Genomic DNA, 22628 nt, shown 5'->3' on the forward strand with positions numbered 1-22628 from the left:
GCACAAGTGCCAGGAGCCAAATGACTTGCGGAAAAACAAGTTAGAGGGAAATTCAGTAAACAAAGCACTCAAGAGGAAAGAGGGAACTCAACTCCCACCAACAAATGTTGCCATGTAAAGCTCCTTGAGGGCAAGAAGCTTCTCTTATTCATAGTGGGCCCAGGACAAGAATGCAGTGCTCAGCAGCATACCCTAAATACCTTCTAAGAATGAACAATTTTATTTTATACTGGTTTCAAAAAATATATACACAATATACATTGGCTACAAGAAAATTACAACCTTGTTTGAATAAAACTAAATGAAAGATAACTACAGGCCACGGGACCTGACTGAGTCTAGCTGTCCTAGGGAGATTTTGATGATTTCCCAAAATATTAAGATCAGGGTGCAGTACTCTCCGAAACTCTTAAAAGTTTTAGATCCTCTTAAGGAATCCAGCATCCAAGGCTTCCCTGGGGGTCCCTAATGTGGAGACTGTCATATGGGCAAGCTGAAGTTTGCTTTTCAGAGGGAAAAGAAGAAAGGTCCCATAGGGCCGCCTGGTTTGAACAAACTGCCCTGAAGTGTTCCTGGGGCCTCATTAAATTCTAGGGAACCAAGAGAAGAGCTCAGAGTGATGGGCTTGGAATCTCTAATCTGGCTTGGAGGCCAACTGAACCAGAAATTCCCTACTCGCAAGATCCTTTAACAACTCCAGGAAAATGTTTTGGTTGTTTCTGATTTCAAGGTCAAGAACCCAGGAATTATATCAAAGGAGCATGAGCCTGATGTTCAAATAAAAGGAAATGGAAGTATGCTGGCTACAGGCTGGCCAGAACAAGAAAACACCAGAAATCTCACTCCCAACAGGCCTGTCGTAATACATATGCAGTATGTTCTGTTTATCTCGTTCTTGTTCTGAACCTTCAGAGATTCTGTTCCCTGAACGTGGGAAATATGTCCAAACTCCTATTATTTTAATATACATCAGTTTGGGAGACTTAAGGATAAGTACAATTACAGGTAAATACAAAAACTGTTACACGTCCTTAAATACTAAGGGAGTACAATAGCACATGTATGTATTTATTTAGAGTCCCTCACTTACCTTGCTCAATATATTGATTCTACATCTCTTGTTTAGAACCTGAAAAAATAGATCTAGCCCTGAGTTTCAGTGCATTTATAAGTATAAAGGCTTTGGAGGAGCTATATACTGATGACATGTTTTTCCTCCTATCCCTAGGAAAATGTATTCTCAGAAAGTGGCACACGAAAAATAATGTATCACCATCTCTTCCACCATCCCTATCTACTGGATTCCTTACCCAAATGACTACTGTCTATACAACTAAAATGCCAACTGTCCCTGCTTTATAAGCATTATGCCACTGACTTCTCAATGACCCACAGAAGACTTCTTGCTTTCTTGGGCCTAATGATTTTCCATTCAGACCACTCGCCACCAAAAAAACCAAAACGCACACACACATCCCATGACGTCACGTTTGGGAGGCAGTCACATGTCTCAGGGTGCTACTAAAGCTAGTTATCTTACCTTTTGGTTCCTACTTTAGGATTCTGAGGTATGTCAATAGTGTTCAGTACTGAATCATGCTTCACAGCCAACCCTAAGTCTGCTATGGCACACGTTTCACACTTTTTCACTAAGATATTCTTTGATTTTATATCTCGATGAGCAATCGCAGGTTTACCTATGAAGCATAAGAAAAAAAATACTCCTTTTTTTTGTTGTTGTTACTAAAGATTGACTCTCTCCAAAGGGAATCACGTTGAAGACCTGGCTCAAATGTCACCTCCTAAGACAAGTCTTGCCTGACCACATATCCCACATCCCCACTCATTCTCCACAGAGTACCTTGTTTTGCCTTCTTCAGAACCCTTATTACTGGCTATATTGTTCATTCCCATGTGTGTCTATCTGTCTTTCCCAACTAGACTGTAAGCTGCCTAAAGGCCTGTGTCTTGCTCATCTGCAAGCCTCTGATGCTCAGAACACTTGTTGGCACTTGGTGGCCACTAATAAATTTTTGTTGAATGAACAGGGAAAGAATTGGCATCGCTACAACCACGTAAGAATATAGGGGCGCCTGGGTGGCGCAGTCGGTTAAGCGTCCGACTTCAGCCAGGTCATGATCTCGCGGTTCGTGAGTTTGAGCCCCGCGTCGGGTTCTGGGCTGATGGCTCAGAGCCTGGAGCCTGTTTCCGATTCTGTGTCTCCCTCTCTCTTTGCCCCTCCCCCGTTCATGCTCTGTCTCTCTCTGTCCCAAAAATAAATAAACGTTGAAAAAAAAAATTTAAAAAAAAAGAATATAGCATATATTCTCTTACAAACATGTTTCAAACTTTTACTACCCTACACCAGCAGTTCTCGAATGTGACCCTAAAATCCCTGGGAGTCTTTGAGTCTCTTTTCTGAATACATATCTGTGTGATATTACCTTTTCTTCACATACTTCAACCAAAACAACATATTGGAACCAAGTGAATGAAGAACATGCATGAGAATCCAGACATTAAGTCAGACATTAAGGAGATTTGCAAAAATGTAAAACAAAACCATTATTTTCACTAGATATGGTTTTTGTATTACAAAAAAAGGATGCAATTTTTTTAAAAGATGTAAATTTTTGAAACGTATTTCACATTTAATCGGTTAATTAGCATTCAGCAAATTAATAAATATTTTTTACATTTCTCAATTTTAGTTCATAATATAGTACATGTTAACAGGTAGAACCCAAATACACAAACACTTTTGGGATCCTCAGTAGTTGTTAAGAGTTTAAAGGGCCCATGAATCCAAATTAGAGAATTATTGCCCCGTCCAGACTAATGACTTTCTAGAGCCAATTCTCTATTAACTCAATAAATAGTAAGGACAGTGCATATTATTTGGCCTTTGAATACATGATATGTAAATATCTTTTCAAGATCACATTACCATCTCCCATTATTTTAGTTATCAAAGGTAAATATTTAAGCTATCAATATTCTCTGAATATAGAGCATTTGCCCCCCCCCCCCCCCCCAAGTAAGATCTCCCAGGTGTATGTGCTAAATGGCAAAGCCGGAGCCACCAGTATAAAAACATTATTATGGCTAATATGCACAATGGTGAATATATAGATGAGAGTTGCCTGCATCATGATAAGACCCTCAGTTTTATAAAGTACCTTAGTGCTTCTTTACATTTGTTAATTGGAATAAATTAAAATACAAGGAAGCACTAAAACACAATTTGGTGTTTCCATCCTCATATTGAAGCAGAAAGAACTTAGAAAGAAAACACGTACCTTGTGTACCAACAATCTCCATATGTAAGTGGGCCAGACCACTCGCTATGGAAAGTGCCAGTTTGATCATGCCAGCCACTGTTACTACGTTTCTATTCAAATAGTCATATAAGGAGCCCAGTTCATGGTATTCAGAGACAAGCCAAAGTTGAGTCCAAGTTCCATTATCTAAATGGAAAAAAAAATCATTTTGTTGCATTAAAAATCACTGTATTATGTTAAGGAAGAAACCAAAGGCTTTTAGCAAATGTCAGTATTGAAAATAAATCTGTATTGTTAACAAAGGAAAGTTAATTACTTTAGTGATGACGCCGACAGTCCAAGTTAGTACAGTAAAATTTCTCACTGAATCCCTGAAGATGTTGATATAATAAAACCTGTTATACATACTGTAGCTATAGGAAGCTGTGAGAGTAATTATGATAAGTGAACAAGTTCTTTCTTATTCTCTCTATACATTGATAACACCACATTATAGGAAAAACTACTGACAGATGCTCTTAGGCTCAGTGTTGTGCTATAAATCACTCTGAGCTTTTAAGAAAGATTTTTCCAATAAAAACCAGAAATGCAACAAACGTACACAAAGTATTATCACTATAATAAAAGCCCGAAAATTCTAAGAATGTTCATGTTGTTCACTTTTCAAAATATGAAGTTGATTTTCCCCAAATGCTTACATTAAGAGCCAGTTGTGAAACATTTTCAAATAATTTACTTCATCTAACCAAAAAGTAATCCAGCTTATGAAATATTTTTAGCAGAACAGAAATTAGCTTAAAACTCCTCTAGGTATTAGAGTCCCTAGAGTTAGTTTTAGCTTTTGGAATGGAGTCTACAACAGCCCTGGGAAGCCCTGACCAGTTCTGATGCTCAGAGAAGGAAGCCATAATAAACATTTGCTCCGGACTTTTCCTATTAAATGCTTTATTTACAAAAGCTAACTCTTAATCCAAATATTTAATTTCCAAATCCGGGTAGCAATAAAATTTCCTAGGAATACAAAAATCAACATAACGTGATAAAGCTCAGTAATAAGCTGACCATGAATACAACTAATCCCTACTCCTAACCCTCTCTCTGCTCAACGCCAATGGCTACCTTTGTCCTCTCACATCAACGTCTTTGTCAGAGAGTTGACTAACCAATGGAACTGTAAGTACCACAAAAGATTTAGAAATGAGGATGAAAGCGATGTTAGAGGTCATTTGAAAGCATGCACAAAGCCACTGATTAGTAAGCCAGTGACAGGTAGACCAGTTAAACTGAAGAAGGAGACCATCAGGGATGATGTCTTTTGGGCCTATTGCTTTTTATAATCAAATAAACATTATGATTAAATTAGACCCATCAAGATGATCCATATAACTAAAGTCATTACTGCTTTGACAACAATGCTAATTAATCTAATCAGTAGGTATGCTTCAACTCAATCTTAGGAAGGAAAAGTTCTTAGCTCACTAAGAAATGTCTCATTTTCGATAGTCTGGATATATTTTCAAAGTATATGTAGTTGAGAATTTGGAAAGAACATCTTTCTTTTTAAAGCTCATCTTGGCTTTACTCAGTCTATACCTACCCACATGAAAAAACACAAACCATCAGCAAACACAATTGCTACCAAAATGTACAATAATTCCAGGCCTCTCTTATGTCATCTAATTAATAACAATACAGCTTATAATAGATCAAAATAACCATAGATTTTAATTTCCATAGGTAATGGTGAGTCCCTGATACCCATAGATCATCTGTTTTTTAGATAGATGTTACAATCTCTACCTCACCAAAGTTCTTCATGAATATTACTGATTCAAATCAAAAACATTGAGTGCGTCAACTTTTGCTTCCCTTTGTGCCTTGTCTCCCTTTATTAAGGGAACTAATGCACAGTTAGATGACTAAAATCTATGCAAAAAGAAGAAAGTACAGGTAACTCACAAACTTTATACCCAGTCCCTGATTACTCAGGGATTTACACCATATTTTCCAAATACAGATTTAAATACCAGGACACTGATGTTCTGCCTTGCTCCTCAAAACTCAAAAAGTGATACTGTTTGGGGTTGTTGATGTTAAGCCTCAACATATAAATCATGCTCAAAGTACATTAATAGAACATTTCACTAGAATTGATTTTCTGGCTGCCATTCTGATAATGTTCATGGAAAATTGGAATTCTGGAGTTGAAGCCTGTTCATACAGATGAGAGGTACCGTCCTAGCAAAGGTGGATATTCAGCTAGCATTCATTGGTATGTCTGTGCCAGTTATTAAAATATTGAAATATTTCTGTCCTCATCAGCTAACAGCTGCTGTTCAAAATTCCAATCCCATTCCTTTGCCCTAGACACCCAAAGCAACCTCCCCCACCTCCCACCCCAACCCCTGACAAGGTGCCTCCAGATTTCTCCACGAACCAGAAAATAAGGCATAAAAGCTAGCACTGCAGGGTTCTCTCAGGACTCTGTTCCAGTTGAATCTTCTGTTCTGACTGGTCGATTCTTGTGCCATACCAGTCACCAAATACTTTAAATATCAACCTGGCTATGGCGTCATCATGATTTCATATCACTCGTCTGCCCTGCCTTTATTGTATGGATCTGTATGTTTATCTGTGGAGAAGAGGAAAAGCATTTTCTATCCTCAATAAAGAAATCAGACTAGATTTTATTAAAACAAGGACATTATTTAGTTTGATCGGATGACAGACATAACATTTTTACTTGCTGAACTCAATTAGATTGAAAATACCTTTGTTGGGGGCGCCTGGGTGGCTCAGTCGGTTGAATGTCCGACTTCGGCTCAGGTCATGATCTCACAGCTTGTGAGTTTGAGCCCCACGTCCAGCTCTGTGCTGACAGCTCAGAGCCTGGAGCCTGCTTCAGATTCTGTGTCTCCCTGTTTCTCTGCCCCTCCCCCTCTTGTGCTTTCTCTCTCTCTCTCTCAAAATAAATAAACATTAAATAAAAAAAAATTAAAAAAAAAAAAAAAAGAAAATACCTTTGTTGTCAGCAGCTATGAAACCAAGTATGTTCTCATGTCTCAGCATAACCGTTTGGTAAATTTCTGCCTCACGAAACCAAGATCTTTCATCTCTGGAGGAGAATATTTTTACAGCCACATCTTCCCCACACCATCTTCCGTGCCAGACCTCACCAAATCTACCTTTTCCTACTATCTCCTGAAGTACGATCGTCCTTGCGATTGTTCTTTGAACCAACAGAGGTAGACCTAACCAAAGAAAAGATGAAATTGATTAAAAACAAGGGAGTGCCAGAAAAGAACCATCATAATGGCCATTATTTTCACACAAATAGGGAAACATTTAAACGCTTTAATAATTTTACTGATTTTAAAGAAACAAGCACCATTATACCAAACCTTAATGTCAAACCATTGCTCAAAGGAATACTCCAAATTCTTACTATGATTTTCTCTTCTCATATTCACAAATGAAAATTTCCTGAACATAGACTACTGCTACATATATTTGATTTTTCAGAATTGCTGCAAATCTCCCCGATTTGCCCATCAAAACCAGTCAGGTTTTAATGGTTAAAAAAATATGCCGTTAGCCTCTAAAATAAAATGTGTTGCTTCTAGTACAACTGGGGAAGCAGAAGAACTCTCTGTGTAAAACTGCAAAGTGAAGAATAAAATTCAATAATCAAGGGAGGTAATCACGTTACACTAAAAGTGAGGTATAGTCATAGAAAATATCAAATGGATATTCTGTGAACAAAAAAAAAAATTCAAAGAAAATATATTCTGAGTGTATGTAAAAAGTTCAGGTTCTTTGAACTAATAACCCCATGCCTAGAATTCTTTCTTAAAGATTTAACTGCAAAATGCAGAAATATTTATGTCAAAATATTTAATATGTTATTGTTTATAGGAAATAGAAGGAAAAATATCAGGTAATAGAAAAATTGTTAAACATTGTACAGAGATTAAGAGAACAGATAACAAAGACCTGCATTCAAATTTCAGCTGTGCAACATAACCACCAGCAAGTAATTGAACTTCTTTGAGCTTCAACTTCCTTATCTAAAAAACAGGGGCTATGGAGGGATTACTCCATAGGGGTAATCCAAGAATCAGTAATCACGTTAAGCACCCAGCATAATATCTGGTATGTTAAGTGATCAATAATGGCTAGGCCTTAATATTCTGAGAACGGATTACTGACAGTAAGTGATAATGATGCTGCTTATGAGGTATTTCTTAATGACATGTGAAAACACTTTTGCGATAACGTTAAATGAAAATAGCACAGTAAATTCTATCCATCTAAAGGAGCGTACCTAGCTATTCAAAATAGGCACCGGAAAAAGGCTAAAAAGGAAATCTATTAAATGCTCTGACGGTTATTTCTATTTAGTGGAATCGGGGTGAATTGTGACATTCTTCGGTCTAACATACATTTTCTTAATTTCCACAATGGGTACTTACTACAATTATAATTAGAGGAAAATAGTTAAAGAGGTTACAGTACAAGCGTACTCTGGAAAGTCATGTTTAGTTATTATCATTGTAGTGGGATGGCTCGGAACCTCTCACTGCAACAGCCCTCTGAGCTCTGCAGGCTTCAGCCTCTGCTCCTGAAATGTGCCACGGTTTATTCAGATGTTCTCATCCTCGTGAGAACCACCCACTGTGGCTAAACAAGCACAACTATAAGTGGCTATTATGGGTCTTAACAATTAGTCACGGAGCCCCACGGTCAGCAAGTTCTGAGATCGTCTAGTCCAACTTTATCATTTTAGAGATGAGAAAATCGGGGCCCCACAATAATCGAAGACTTGCCCAGAAGTAGGCCGTAGTGGGAGGCAGAGCTACAACTATAACACAGGTCTTCAGTCCAAACTCTTGCTCTCACCATTCAGCGGATACCACCCCCACCCCCAGCCCTCTCCTGCTGGGAAGACTTCCAGCAGCAAACTATAAAGGCTGTTTTTGTAGACTACAGTCAATTTTACTACTTGGCCACACCATAAAAGTTGTACTAACAATTAGCAGGCCAAATCTCAATCTCAAACTCTCTCCTCCCTGTCCCATCTTGCACACACACACTCGCAAAAACATCACATCAGAGCTAGATAAGCCTGTGTTTTCAAGCCGCAAATTGATCAAGTGCATGACCAATGCCCCAGACCATGGGCAAAGTAAGAGAACATCATCTAAGGTACTCAGCATGGCAATTAAGCTGAGACACTAAAGTTCGGTGAAAGTTGCTTTGGTATCTTTCAAGGCAACCATTCCAAACAATCTAGTTCTGCTTATACGCTTAGAAATTTCATTAGAAGAAACATGGACTCCGCTTCTCCATGTAGGTTCATTTTACTCTTCTTTTGTTTTTTTAAACCAGGGTTTGTAGAAGCTGCTGCCTATCTGATGGAAAGGTAACGTTCAGTAATGCCACTACTCATCAGAAGTGTTATATGGGGAGAGGAAAGCAGCAATGTGCCCAGACTCTTAGAAGCCACCTGAGACACAATCCGTTCTCAGAAACAGTCCCGCAGAACATCGGTCCGCTTGCCTCTTAGGTATTCTATCTCTTTGAAATGTGTCCCTGACCCGGTCAGGGATAACTTTCATGATTTTGGTTTCTCAACATCTAACAAAACTGCCTTTGCCTAAAGTTTGCTGGCCAGTTAAGAAAAGCAAAGGGGAAGCAGAACCACCTGATTTCCTCTCAGTGAATGAGTTTTCATGATGGAGGCATTGCTGCAGCTGGACCCATTCTCTCTGATCACCAAAGGCATTTTTAGCCAGTGCTCACTGCCAAATGTATGCATCTGACTTGGAGAAAAAGTGCCTAAAACTCTTTCAAACTGGTCATTTTAAAAAATCATCTGTGCTTTGGTATATTTACAGCTTTCTTTTTAAGAAAGATCTTAGAACATCCTGGGACACCTGTGTGGCTCAGGTGGTTAAGTGTCTGACTCTTGATTTCAGCTCGGGTCATGATCTCGTGGTTCGTGAGTTCGAGCTCCACGTCGGGCTCTGTGCTAGCAGTGGGGAAGCTACTTGGGATTCTCCCTCTCTCCCTCTCTCTCTGCCCCTCCCCTTCTCGCTCTTGCTCTCTCTAAAATGAATAAACTTAAAAAAAAAGATCTTAGAATAATATAGAGACAAGAGCCCAACAGTTAATAAATCCAGATTTAGGTTTAACGATGCACAAAAACACCACAAATCTTAATATTAATTTTTTACTTCATGTCCTGACTCATGATTACTTTCTTAAACTAAATATCCAGTCCCCAGTTATAATATCGCTATTAATTTTATTTGAAAGGGACATTCTTAGTCATCTTAAATATATTCCAGGAGTAGCTCTAAAATACACATTTCTATTTAACATCTTCAATTGAACTGAAGTTTTGGGGGGGGGATATTAAATAGGTTATTTAATCACTTGAACCTTATAAAGATACTATATAAGGTTTCAAGGAACTGGGTACAAATCAGAGCTCTCTGTGCTCATATTTTGTGCCTAGAATGTCACCAGTGCTCAGGAAATTAGGGAACAGTAGTCCCCAGGATGTAATAGGGAGGACTGAGTACCAATTCTGGACAGTTTTACTTTTAAACGAAGAATGCCAGCTTTCTATGCAAGAATTTAATTTGGATTTTAGTTCTACAAACTTTGCAGTTTGGAGACAGTTCTTTCCAATATTCCTCCTTTGAAAACATGCTATCTAATTTATGCAGGGATGGCATAAACACTGAGACCCTGTTCAATGAGAGAGCAGGCAGTCTTGCCCTCAGAAGCAACAAACTGTGTGCGCTCTCTGGATGACATAATTAGGCCTCTCTTTTCTGGACTCTGGTGAGCCTAAAGCTGCTTCATGTTAAATACAGATGCTCATACAGATGCTACCGCCACTCTGTCGTCTGCCCTTGTTAATCGTGCCACGCTGCTAAAGGCCATGGGCTGGGGAGTTTCTCAAAGTCCGCTTGGGGGAATCATCCTTAATGATTCTTCCAAAGCAAGAGGGGATCCAGGGCCTTCTGAGGTGACCCACCTCGGCTCACCCTAGTTCACATGTCTGCAGTACCACATGCCCTCAGGATTCCTGGATGTACACATGAGGAAAGGCCAGATTAGAGAGTCTGTTATTACGGAGGAATCTGCTCTGTCACCAGAAACCCAAAATGCCCTCATATGGTTTGTGCTATGAAAAAGGCTCAGTTAGGCCATAAAATAGCCTCGTATTTTGAATGGCTTCACCAGGGGTTCTGGAGTTCCATTCAAGAGGAATAGAGTTATCATCTCACCTCAGCAACAGCCAGCAGAGGAGTGCTGTGCTGTTCCCTATCATCTCTGTTTCTATGCTTTTAGAACACATTCTTGATTTTGATTTCAGGTCAGCTCTCTGTTCACTTCACACACACATCCCAGGGGATGCTGCGGATTCCGAAGACTTTCATAACCACGAGCAAGGGCACTCTAAGAATACCACTTTGCACAACTAACATCTTTCCCCCAGAACCCAATTCCTTAAGTACGGTAACGTTTGTGCCCATGAAACATTACTAAGAGAGGCACAATGATTATCACCAACCATAACGGAGGCAGGGGGGAGAAGAGAAATTCTTTCTTGCTTCAAAAAATAAGTTGTGAAGGAATATAAAAGTGAGACTCGGAACACCTAAAGGCAGACAAGGCAACTGAGAAGACTTAACTCTTTCAGCCATGACGTTTTTTTTCTCTTCATCAAATCCTAAAACAGGTTTCTATACCAGAACTTACCAGGTACCACGCTGAGCACTCTAAATGATGCAATTCATAATAGTGGGGCCCTTTTCTACAGGTTAGAAATTGTTTTGATTTATTTTTAAATGCGAGTTTTCTTACTGCAAAATGGACAGGGGGCACATACCAGAGCCAGAGCCAGAGGCCGTCACATCGTATATCAGATCTTTTAGAGTTTTTCCAGCATTTACCAGATTGCACTCAGAGAGGGGTTCCTCCACATTCTGTCTCTTTTTCTTCCTGTCTGTGCACTGGCGACCTTGGCACGCCCATATCATCAGCGCCGCTGCCATGGACAGGAGGCAAACTGGCACAGTAATAACAACGGTCAGCTCCATGGGTCCGAGTTTTGGGGCATTTGGAGATGCTTCAGTTAAAAAAGAAAGAACACGACCATAAATCAACCCATTTAAGATACGCTAGAAATTGTAACCAGGATCACCAAAATTTCGCATCATTGATGTGGAGCTACCCAGCACGCCAGAGTTAGGCTCGAGATGGGATCCAGATGGGATCCCAGATGGGATCCAGATGGGAGCCAGAGTTAGGATCGTGGAAAGCACCAGCACACGGGAGTCCTTTTCAATCCTCCAAGGCATTTGCCATTTTTATACTATCTTCTCCCCATTTCTCAGCAGTCCATCCTTGGAGCACGTTCATTCACTCATGCCCCAAATAATTACCGAGCTCTTGCCACCATTCCAGGTGCTGGAGATACAGCGGTGTGAGGCAGCCAAATCCTTCCTCTGGAGCTGCTTATGTTCCCACACGCCCACTGAACAGATGGTTGTGCGACAAGAGGCCTTACGCGCTGTGATGAAGCAGAGGGGCACGCGCGTGCCGTGGGGATGCCCCTTGCGGCAGAGTGCTCCTGGAGGCCGCTCTGGGAGGCGACAGGGAGCAACGCCCGGAGGGTCTCCGCGAGCCGCCCCAGGCAACGTGAAAGCAAGTGTACAAGACCCCGAGGTGAGGCCCCTTCGGGCTGCTCAGGCACAACCCGTGCCGGGAGGGCAGTGAGCGGGGAGGAAGGCAGAAGAGAGCGAGGCAACCAAGACAAAAGAGCCTGTGGGGTCTGGCAGGCTAAGCGAAGGGCTGTGAATTCTATTCCAAGTAGGAGCTGTCGCAGGACTTGGAGGAGGCGAACTACGGGATCTAAGGTTCATTCTGCGTGGCCGCAGAGGGGCGCAGGAGTAAAAAAGCGAAGAGACAGAGGGAGGGGCCCGATGCAGTCATCCAGGCGCGATGGTCTTGGCTGAACCTTCGCTGAAATAGTAGGACTTCCTCCTGGGTTCTGGTTCATCCTCCACCCTTTTGCTGTTGTGTTTTAATCCCTGGGTTGTATCACCACCTGGCACATTATATATGCTTAACCGACTGAGCCACCCAGGCATTATTCAATTCCCTCCAAAGAACGCCTGCTTCGTGAGGGAAAGAATTTTGCCTGCTTTGTTCTCAACTCTATCCCCAGTGTTGACAACTGGAGACGACGAATAGATCTTGAAATGGTGGAACCGCTAAAAGTTCTACTAGTTTGTTCTTAGTAAGCAAAGGATAAGGTTTTTAGTTTTAGAAAAATAAACATGATCATTGAAACCAAGCGACATAAAGGGTGTAATCAAATTTGTGACTCTCCTGTTAAAACACAGACAGCCAATTTTTCTAAAGTTCATCTTGCATTTAAGAAATCTTTTTAATTTAGGGGAAATAGTGATACATTAAAAAAATCTACGATGACAGATATTTCCTGTATTTTTCAAAGAAATTATTTTGACACCTGAAATGAGCACATAGTTCATTTTCTTTTCATTCACTAAAGACAGCCTCAGCATCAATTTAATTTCATCACTGGGTCCTATCATTAGGGATGTTGGTTTTTGTTTTTAATAAGCCTTGGGAAGTATCTGATGGGATACAGGAATAGAATTCTGGAGTCTTAGGTTCTCAGACATCAAGAAGTGGAAGAATGCAGACTTTGGAGAAAGAGAAGCCAAAGTGAGATGACACCTTCTCCATTTGTGGCTATAGTGCCTTGGGCAAACTGCGCCAGCTGACTAGGCATACCCAGTGAGAGGGTTGGAGAGAATGCATAGAAAGCAACGCACAGCACCTGCACCTTAGAGTCTAAACCAATGACGGTGATAATGGACCTTGTGAATTAAGCCATTCCTCAGAATTCTTTCTTTGCAGTCCTAGAGAGCTTATTATATTAAATACACTTACATTTTACTTACAATATGTAAACCAGAATAGGTAAAGACAAATTTAAAATAAGTATTATTTCATTCTCAAGGAAAAGGAATCAAATTCCTCAAAAATGTGTTCATGAAAGTTTCATTATAATCATAAAAATATATACATATATATGTTTATCATTGATAAGTAATATATTTAAAACTGTTTAGTGAACTCTGGAAACAAACATAATCCATGCTCTTCTACTTTGCCCCAGGAATTCTGGCAGATCGCCAACTTTCCCTCTCCTAAAGGTTTCAGGGTTCCTCTGAAGTCATTAGAAGTTGTACAGGTGCATATGAGAAGAGGTTGGCCTTGAATGTTCTTATGACAAGGTGCTAAAAGAGTTCTCTGACTTGACTTTGTTTTAGAAATCATTAACTGTTGTACTTGCAACTTCTAAAGCTTGCTAATATGAAACAGTTTTATTATCCATTTAACTATGGTCTTTCAATCTACATTTCAAGTTGTATCTATATTTTTAGGTCCTCGCAATGCTATTCTAGGAATTCTAAGAAAGCCACAGAAAGCATTTAATCTCTTGCAACCTACATAAACATCTACTTGAGTATGCTTTTAAAAATAAAAATAAAATTTAAAAAATAACATTCAAAAAATAAAACGCCACTATTAGCTACATTTATCAGGCGATATCTTATTCCGATATATGTTATCAGGAACTATCAATATAAACATTAGAGTTAAAAAGCTTATTGATTGTCTTCCTTTTAGTAAAGCTCTATTAAGCAGAGCTCGGATCATCACTATGGCAACCAATAAAGAGGCGAAAGGTCAGCAACCCTGAAAATAGAATACTCTCTATAAAAGTGTACTGCTCTCGTGAAGGTTAACAGCTCTCAGAGATGTTTATTACAGATGGGCGATGTTTCTACTTTTGTGAACAAATTTACTGATACGAGTTAGTAATAAAAAAAGATTACTCAGCTAGAAAAGGCTAGCAACAACATCCAGAAAGAGCTCCTTAAACACTGAGCAATTTTTAAAGCAAACATTTGTAAAACTATCTTCTAAACCAAATGTTGATTATAATCTCTACAGGAGATAAATGAAGAAGAACTGTAGTCTATACCCAATGAGTCATGGCAAAAGGAAATAGTAGCACAGTTAAGAATACATTTTAATAAGTTACTTTTGATGAGCATATTAGTTTTTCTAGCAGGTTTTATATTCTTGATCATAGGAGAACGCTTATTATTCAATAATTTCCCATTTGAGATTGACTGTGCCAACTGAAATGCATTCTCCATGTTATAAGCACCTCCATGGTTTGGGCAGTGCTTCATTGTTAATTCATGTTATTTCACTCCTTAGAAAATTAAGTAGAATAGAATGGGAATGGGGAAAAGCACTAACCCAGATGGGTGAGAGCCTAGCTCACAAATATCTCCCCTATATAAGCTCTACAATACATTGAACCAAGACAACAGAGGGAAAAGAAGTATTAGCAAGGCAGGGAGAAGAGAATACTGATCCAGATGAGGTGGAAGATTCTGGACATCTGGAGAGAGTCATGTGAAAGGCAGATGAATGTACAACAATAAGATAAGACAAAAGAACGACAACCGAAAAGAAAGATGGACGGATAGATGCAATACTCAAAATGAAAAGAAAAAGATAATATGGGCACGATCCTCATGATCCCCATGTCTCCTTCCTTGCTGACCTCTTCTCTGTCCTCATTATAAGTTTAAAACTTACTGATGTTTATGAGACTTCTATGACCTTTGAATTAATTAATTTATATCTCCTTAGTATATGCTATTAGCAGGAGATGGCTTAGAACTGAGTTATGGACTTGATCAATTGCTTCAAATGGCCCATACTGACCACTGGCACGGAAATCTTGTAGAATGTCTACGTTCTATGTAAAGACTTTTTTTTTTACTGTATTTGAATGACCTTCAAGTGACTAGAAACTAAAACATTATAGTGAAGTGAAGAATAGAAACTCTTTGAGAGTAGAGTGACTGAAGAGATATGCACTGGCTGGACATTTGTTGAAAAACAAAATCAGACAAAGAAAACAGAGGTCTCCATCGAACCAAAGTGAATTTTTTGTGAAATTTACAAGGTTAGTACTCCCTTCCCAGAAGCTGCTGTGGCAAGTAGCATACAGAATTTAAAGAAGATCCAAAAAACCCCTGAAGAAACCCCAGACTAATATTAAAACCACTCCTATTCCTTTTATTAAGGGTTTTTCCCCAACTGAAAAGATACCACCCTGCAAGGTTGTATCCATGAATGTATAAATATCAAGTCTTCAACTGCCTCCCCACCTATTCCCCACAAAAGGGGAAGCATTTCTTCCCCCTGCTTGTAGCCTGTTCTCAGGTAGTAAGCCAACCCAAAAAGACAATGTTCCTTGAGATGCTTTCTGATGGGTCCATTTCTGTCCTGGCACATGGAAGAAATGCCACCACGGTCAACTGAATGATGTGGTCCATCCACCTACCCCATAAACCCTCTATGACACAGGCCTGTGGCATCAGTGAAAAGGCTTTGTTTAGTTTAGTTTAGTTCACAGGTTTCTGGGGTAAAATGTGGAAGTAATGTCTGCAGCTAAACCAAGAGAGAACACATTGCCTCTAAGATGTTCAAAGCTACCTTTTTAACTAGCCCAACAGGAATCATTTCTTTTTCTAAAAACAGAGTGACATGCTAAGCATTGAAAAATCTCCCAAATCTTCATGATGAACCTCCTTTAACCTGCCATTTCAAAACATCATTAAATGTGGATACCATCATTTCAAACATTTGCTTGACGGTAATGAAAATGCATTTTGAATTAGTTTCTTGCTGCTCTCCTAAAAGACTGGATCCAAAGGGATTGCTTTGTATAACTTTGCACTGAGAATGACTCTTGAGAAAAGATCCCAGAAAGTGGGGCACAGTCCACATCCTGATGGAATTTAAACCCTACTAAGGAATACATGATCCATTCGGGGAACAATTCCAAAGCAATTTTGAAAATAAAAAAAAATATGAAGAAAACTATATAGGAGCAAGGGAAATGGGAGATAAGAAAAGATCATCATGAAGAATTCTATTCATGATAAATCAGTCTAATATAAAACAGCATGGAACTGCACTTACATGTGGAAAGTCTACACATGTGAAATAGAATGGGTCTCAGTTGCTAAGTCAAAAATACTGGGTGTATTTGTCTAACACTCCTGTGTTAATTCTGTACTCACTAATTGCAGGAAGCCCTCCACTACCTAGAGCTTGTCCTAGCCTACTATTCTTTACAGTGACCCTTACAAATGTCACCAGGAATAATTCAGGCAGAAGTTTATTCAATTGGATCTCTCCAACATACTCCACTATAGGGAACAGCAAATGGTCACCCTTCTCCACAGAGCAAGAATAATCATGTCAAACAGGTTGTTTCTGATCAACATGAACCTCAAGTACTGAACGAGGGCAGGTTTTGTAATCTAGAAATCCAACTGAACAATGAGAAATAGCCTAAAAATTATTTCTGCCTTTTAACAATCAGATGGGCTATTGACGGGCCCTCCATTGTTTAGTGCTCAGTCTAAAAATGGCTGCCTGCATACACCGTCTTGTCGGTCTTCTGGAATGATTTCATGATTTTATAGCATGCAGGTTGCACCACACGTAAAAATATTTCCTGACAGTTCTTATGTTCCTGGGCTTCTGGGAGTATGTGAGGGACACTGGGTATCTTCAAATCTTCCTTTGTCCACTTTTGTCTCAATTTAAGAAAAATAATGTTTTTATATTTTAAGGAATGAGGAATGTGAGACTGAAGAATATAATCTTTGGCACAGGGAACTTAGAACTTTAACTTAGGCAGAGATGAGATTAATAAAATGTAGAAAGGAGAATTTAAATCAGCTCCACAGTTTTCCTTAATTTCCCCACATGCACCTAAAAATTAGTTTATTCATATGTTATTAAAACACACATTCTCAAATGATACATATTTGTAAAGAAATTAGTTGGTAACTACTCAAGGAATATTTCAGGTTGTTTTTTTTCTTAAGCCAACACGGGAAAAATGAAAGATCCTTGAAAGTAGCACCCATATCTCCTACCAGTTTCCCCAGCTCATAGCAAAGCCTTGTTCAGAGAAGGCATTTGAAAATACTGACCATGAGGGAGAAGTTACACTTCTCTGTCCTAGAGTTCATGCTAGTATAAATTCTCCCACAGCAAACACATTCACAGAAAGCAGTTTGTTCACGTGGAAAAGACTGATGTGAGATAATCCTATTTTAACCGAACCCAATGTCCTGTACATGATAATCACACAAAAAGTATTTCAGTAAACAGGTAATAGTATTTACTTAGCATTACTAAGACAGTAGGGGCTTACATAGTGTGAAATCCTCAATTTAGAACTGGTTATAAATTTTACTTCCAATTTCCCATTACATCCCTATGAACAAAATTTCATAATCGAAATCAGTGTACTTGTTTCCCGAGATAGGAAATGCTTCCTATGTTAAACTTTAAGAGCACTTCTTTGTATGCTTATATTTCATAGCACTTTCCGAAAGATAAGAATCAGAGCACCTTTCAGTTTATGGAGGGGAAAAATACCCTGTCTGGCACACCTGTCAGGTGTGCACCGAATCCTCAGAGAATGAGCTATAAATGGATTTGTTCATGTGATGGCAGAACAATTCCACAAGGGGTCCCATGAGTATTTCTCAGCATGGAGATGTCACCTTACACTGACTACTACGGCAATGGATTCGTTTAAAATAGAAAGCCATGATAAAATTGGAAAACAACAATGAATTTTTAAAAGGACTGTAAATAACAAGACTTTAAAATCCCCAAAGAATAATAATATCTGAGCCTGCGATTTTTATAATTATAGCATCCTTTGAAATTATTAATTTTTGATAAATCTAATTCTAATGTTTTGGCAGTTTATCTTCCTTCAGATGTAACCCTTTAGTTTGGTTTAAATGAAAGTCCAATTTAGACATGTACCTAATCAATAAGCATTGTTTACCTGCTCTGACTGATATAAATAATCAATTTTCCTTTTCTCTTTACACAACTGAGAACAGAACAGGAAGATGAAAATTGTATGGGGGTTAATAAAGCACCCAATATTTTAATGTTGTGTGTGTCTTTTCTTTATTGAAGCCAATTATTTGTAAAGCAAAAAATATAATAGTATTATTAAAATAGTATGTGAAATCTGAAAGGAAATTATTACTACATTTAGCCTTTCAAGCACTGTAAGTTTTAGTAGCAGAATGGGAACAAAGATACCTGGAACTTGAATGTTTTTGTTGAATAGTCTATTTCCATATGAAAGGTGGTAATTAGTGTAAGCAAGAACTAAATAGCAATTCCTATCAAAATTAACCCAGTAAATAACCAGTTTCTCTTGCCCAGGTTTCCTAAACTTATCCTAGATGAATTTTCATGGAAAATTTTAGAGTGTTCTTGATGCTGTGTGACATCACAGATATTTCTCTGAGCATGACTCTGATGTCACCTAGGGTCAGAAGAAATCATTTGTTACAAACTGAAATGCATACATTTTAATAAGGGAGAAAAGTAGGATACAAAATTGGCGAATAACTCAACTATGCTAAAGTAGAAATATACTAAACTATTGATAATGTAAACTTTAGGCCAGTGGGTATAAGCTCACTACATATTGAATGCGTGAATGAATGAATGAATGAATGAATGAATGAAAAAACAGGGAAAGCCCATGTCCACTAAGGAAGAATGACTTGCTTCTCAGTTTTAACCAACTGATAAATGAGGAAAACCTCAAGAAAGCCATAACTGATTTTTCAAGGACAAGCCAGATATCTAGAACTTTTATATTAAGATTCTTAATTTTTAACAATGTTAAGAAATTTGTTTCTTTCCTTTTCCAGAAACTGTAGGTCAATCAAAACCTGTCTGTTGACTGGATACAACCCATACGCAGGTAGAACTCTGGATGACTTGTTTTGTTGTTTCTATATTCATTAGAATTGGGTTTCATTACAAATAACAGAGGAAACCAGACAAGTTTCCTTTTCTCTTTCATGTAAAAGAAACTTGAAGATGTTGAAGATGTCCAATGTTAGCAGGGTGACACCATGAAGTTTTCAGTCAGGCCCCTGTCAGTTCCCTTGTTGCCACCCCTGTGGTGCAGCCATCACCCTCATGGTCCAAGGCAGCCACTAAAACTCTAACCTTTACATCCAGGCAGTGTGATGGATGGTGGCATAATAACGTGCCAGTTCTGTTTCAACAGGTCTTCTCAGAAGTTCTTCTAAACACTGCCACTCATCTCATTTGCCAGAACCTAATCATATGGCCACACTTCTCTGTAAGAGCAGTGGAAAATATTGTCTGTTAGGAGGACAGCTATATAATCTGCTGGAAGTCTAGGTCCTGCTTCTAAATGGGTATTGGGGGAATCTAGATGTCTTTGAAACACTTATCTATAGACACAGTAACCTTTGATCTATTGGATTTTTTGGTTAGAAAGAGAACATATGTGCAAAACAAAAACCAAGTCAGACAGTACTGTACAAGAGTTACTAAGGAAAGAGCTACATCATGTCTTCAGCTGCTCAATACTCCAAAACCAACTCAGACGTTAGTAGAATGTGCAACCTCCCATTAACTTGCCTATACACAAACATTACTTGGAAACTTGATGTTTGTTGTGAAATATAATGAATAAACAAAAAAGTCCATACATTATCTAGGTTGAGTATAAAAAGAATTATAAACTCCCACACATCACGTCCCTCCTCATCTCCCCGCCTTTTCTTCCACTCTGAGATACCCCCACATGATCACAACCTTTTTCCTTCCCCAAGGGTAACCCTTACCCTGATTTGGAAAATAATGATTTCCTTGCCCTTGTACTATGGTTCCCAGATCCCTTTTCTTACATGGCTCCAGGCTAAGATTGGCATATTTGTATACATGTTCATGAATCAGAATGGCTTGAAATTTTCCTTTCTTATACTGGCTTTGTTGGGTTTGATATCAAGGTTATGAATAAAATGAGTGAAGGAGTGTCTCCTCTTTGTCTACATTTTGGAAGAGTTTGTGTGAGGGTTCTCTGTTCCTGGAAGTGTATCAAAATTTTCTAGTAAAGCCTCATGAACTTTGAAATTTTCTTTCTGGGAATATTTTTTACTACTTTTTAAAAACTTCTGATTCAAATTCTTTACTGTCATAAGACTATTCAGGTTTGGTATATTATAATTTTCTAAAAATTAGGTTGTTCGTAAACCATCTTGTTTCAACTCTATATAGTCTCACTAATTATTTTATCTAATTGTTTTATCACTTACCAAGACTGTGGCATATTAAAACCTCCCTCTGAGATTGTGGACATCTCTATTTCTCCTTATAGATCTCTAAGTATTTTCTTTATTTTTGAGTCCCATTGTTAAGTACATAGAAATTTAAATTCATTACGAATCCCTGGTAAGTTGAAACTTTAGTCACTATAAAGTTACTTCTTAACTCTAGTAATTTTTTTTTTGCATTAAAGTTAATTTTGTCTGGCATTAATATAAATAAACCAATATTTTTGTTTGCTTAATATATGTATGGTATACGTTTTCTATCAAAACAATTTCACATTTCTGTAAATTTTCATTTATCAAGACATTTTTAAAACAACATTTAATTGGATCTGTTTTCTCCAACTTAGTATCCTTTGTTTAGTCTATTTACATTAAATTAATTATATTTAATTATTACTAACATTTGGATACTTTCTTATTGTCACATCTGTTGTGTGCTTCTTTCTCTCGCTTTTTTTTTTTTTTTTACTACTTTTGGATAATTTTTATTGTTCTGTTTCCCATCGTAGATTAGAAGATACATAGTCACATTCTACTCTTTCAGAAATAATTTAGCAATTACAACAGGGACATTTCAAAGCATAAAGATTAACAATATATTTACCCTTCTCCTAGACAAAAACAAGGCCCTTGGAAAATTTTAATGCCATTTAACCTTCTTGACATACATAGTATATAAAAAATAGTATTCTATGTCGAATGACCATTTTATCTTATTTTTTTTAAACCTCAAAAGACACCATTGCTGTTGTAGATTAATGTTGTTTAGAATCAGTGACATATTTATCACTTTCTTTGCCTTTCATTCCCCCCTGCATGTCAGAACTTTGGTATAGTTTCTTTATGCCTGAAGTACACCCTTAGAGTTTCCTTTATCAAAGAGTTTGATAATGTTAAACTCACCTATTTGTGTTACTTTGAAAATGCCTTTTGCTAAACCTCATTCTTTAAAGATAGTTTTTCTAGGTAGTATTCTGGGTTACCAATTCTTTTCTTTTACAATATTGAAGATAAAATTCCACTTTTCTCTTTTTACTTTTTGCTTGAAAAGACAATGCCAGTTCTTCTGAACTCCTTTGAATTTCATTTACCTTTTTGTCTGTCAACTTGTAGGATTTCACTTTGTCTTTGGTGTTCTGTAGTTTTACTAAGCTATGTCAAGGTTTAGATATCTTTTTATTCCTCCTCTTGATAGTCACTGGATTTCTTAGATTTGTAGATTGGTGTTCATCAATTCTGGAAAATTCTGAGCTGTTGCTTCTGCAGAGACTGCTTTTGCCCAAACCTTTATCTCCTCTCCTATGGACCACGATAGAAAGCCACATGTTAAATCTTCTTATGTGTTCCTCTCTTTGTCATCCTCTTGTCCATATTTTCCATCATGTATTCTCTGTATAACTGCATACAAAATAACTTCTTCTGACCAGTATTTCAGATCCCTAATTCTCTCCATAGCTCTTTATATTCTATCTAATTGTTGTTAAACCTATCCATTGAGTTTTCAATTTTTATTATATTTTTAATTTTAAAAAGTTTTATTTTGTTCTTGTTCAAATCTAGTAGGTCACTTTTTTATAATCCTCTATCCTCTAAAAATATTTCCAAATTTGCCTTATGTTTTTTTTAAACTTAGAAGAATATTTGATCTATATTTATTTTCTGAGAGTTCCAATATATGAAACCTTTGTGATCTTTCTGCTGTGTGTTCTCTTCTGCTGGCTCATGCATGCTGCCTTGCATACCTGTATGCTTGGGGTGCTTATTCTTCACAAGGTACTGCTCATGTCCTTGCAAAAGGGTCTGTTTTGTCTGGTTGAGACCTAACATTAAAGTCCCTTCCTCTAGAGAGCTGGTACTTTTTTCTAGACACTTTGGTGCACCAATAGTCTGGGACTAGCTTAAAGAAAGTTCTTCCTCTGAAGAGTCCCTGTACCACTCATGCAATGGGAACTTGGGCCTAAAATCCATGTGATATCCAGGCTATGATCACAGCTTC

At 38.1% G+C, this 22628-nt stretch overlaps 1 protein-coding gene across 3 annotated transcripts in view; it reads right to left on the minus strand.

Annotated features, from left to right (window-relative positions):
- Nucleotides 1-22628, minus strand: part of ACVR1C (activin A receptor type 1C) — a 76440-nt gene that overhangs the window by 8855 nt on the left and 44957 nt on the right. The window contains exons 3-6 of one of the 3 annotated variants that reach the window (XM_045479895.1): nucleotides 11188-11367; nucleotides 6302-6532; nucleotides 3300-3467; nucleotides 1541-1697 (exon numbers count right to left, since the gene is read on the minus strand). In XM_045479895.1, the coding sequence (XP_045335851.1) occupies nucleotides 1541-1697; nucleotides 3300-3467; nucleotides 6302-6532; nucleotides 11188-11367 (736 nt within the window). Of the gene's footprint in view, nucleotides 1-1540; nucleotides 1698-3299; nucleotides 3468-6301; nucleotides 6533-11187; nucleotides 11428-22628 lie in introns of all 3 variants that reach the window. The other 2 variants (XM_045479894.1, XM_045479896.1) reach the window with 2 other exon arrangements.

The sequence above is a fragment of the Leopardus geoffroyi genome, chromosome C1 (genome assembly GCF_018350155.1).
Source record: "Leopardus geoffroyi isolate Oge1 chromosome C1, O.geoffroyi_Oge1_pat1.0, whole genome shotgun sequence".
Taxonomy (NCBI): Eukaryota; Metazoa; Chordata; class Mammalia; order Carnivora; family Felidae; genus Leopardus; species Leopardus geoffroyi.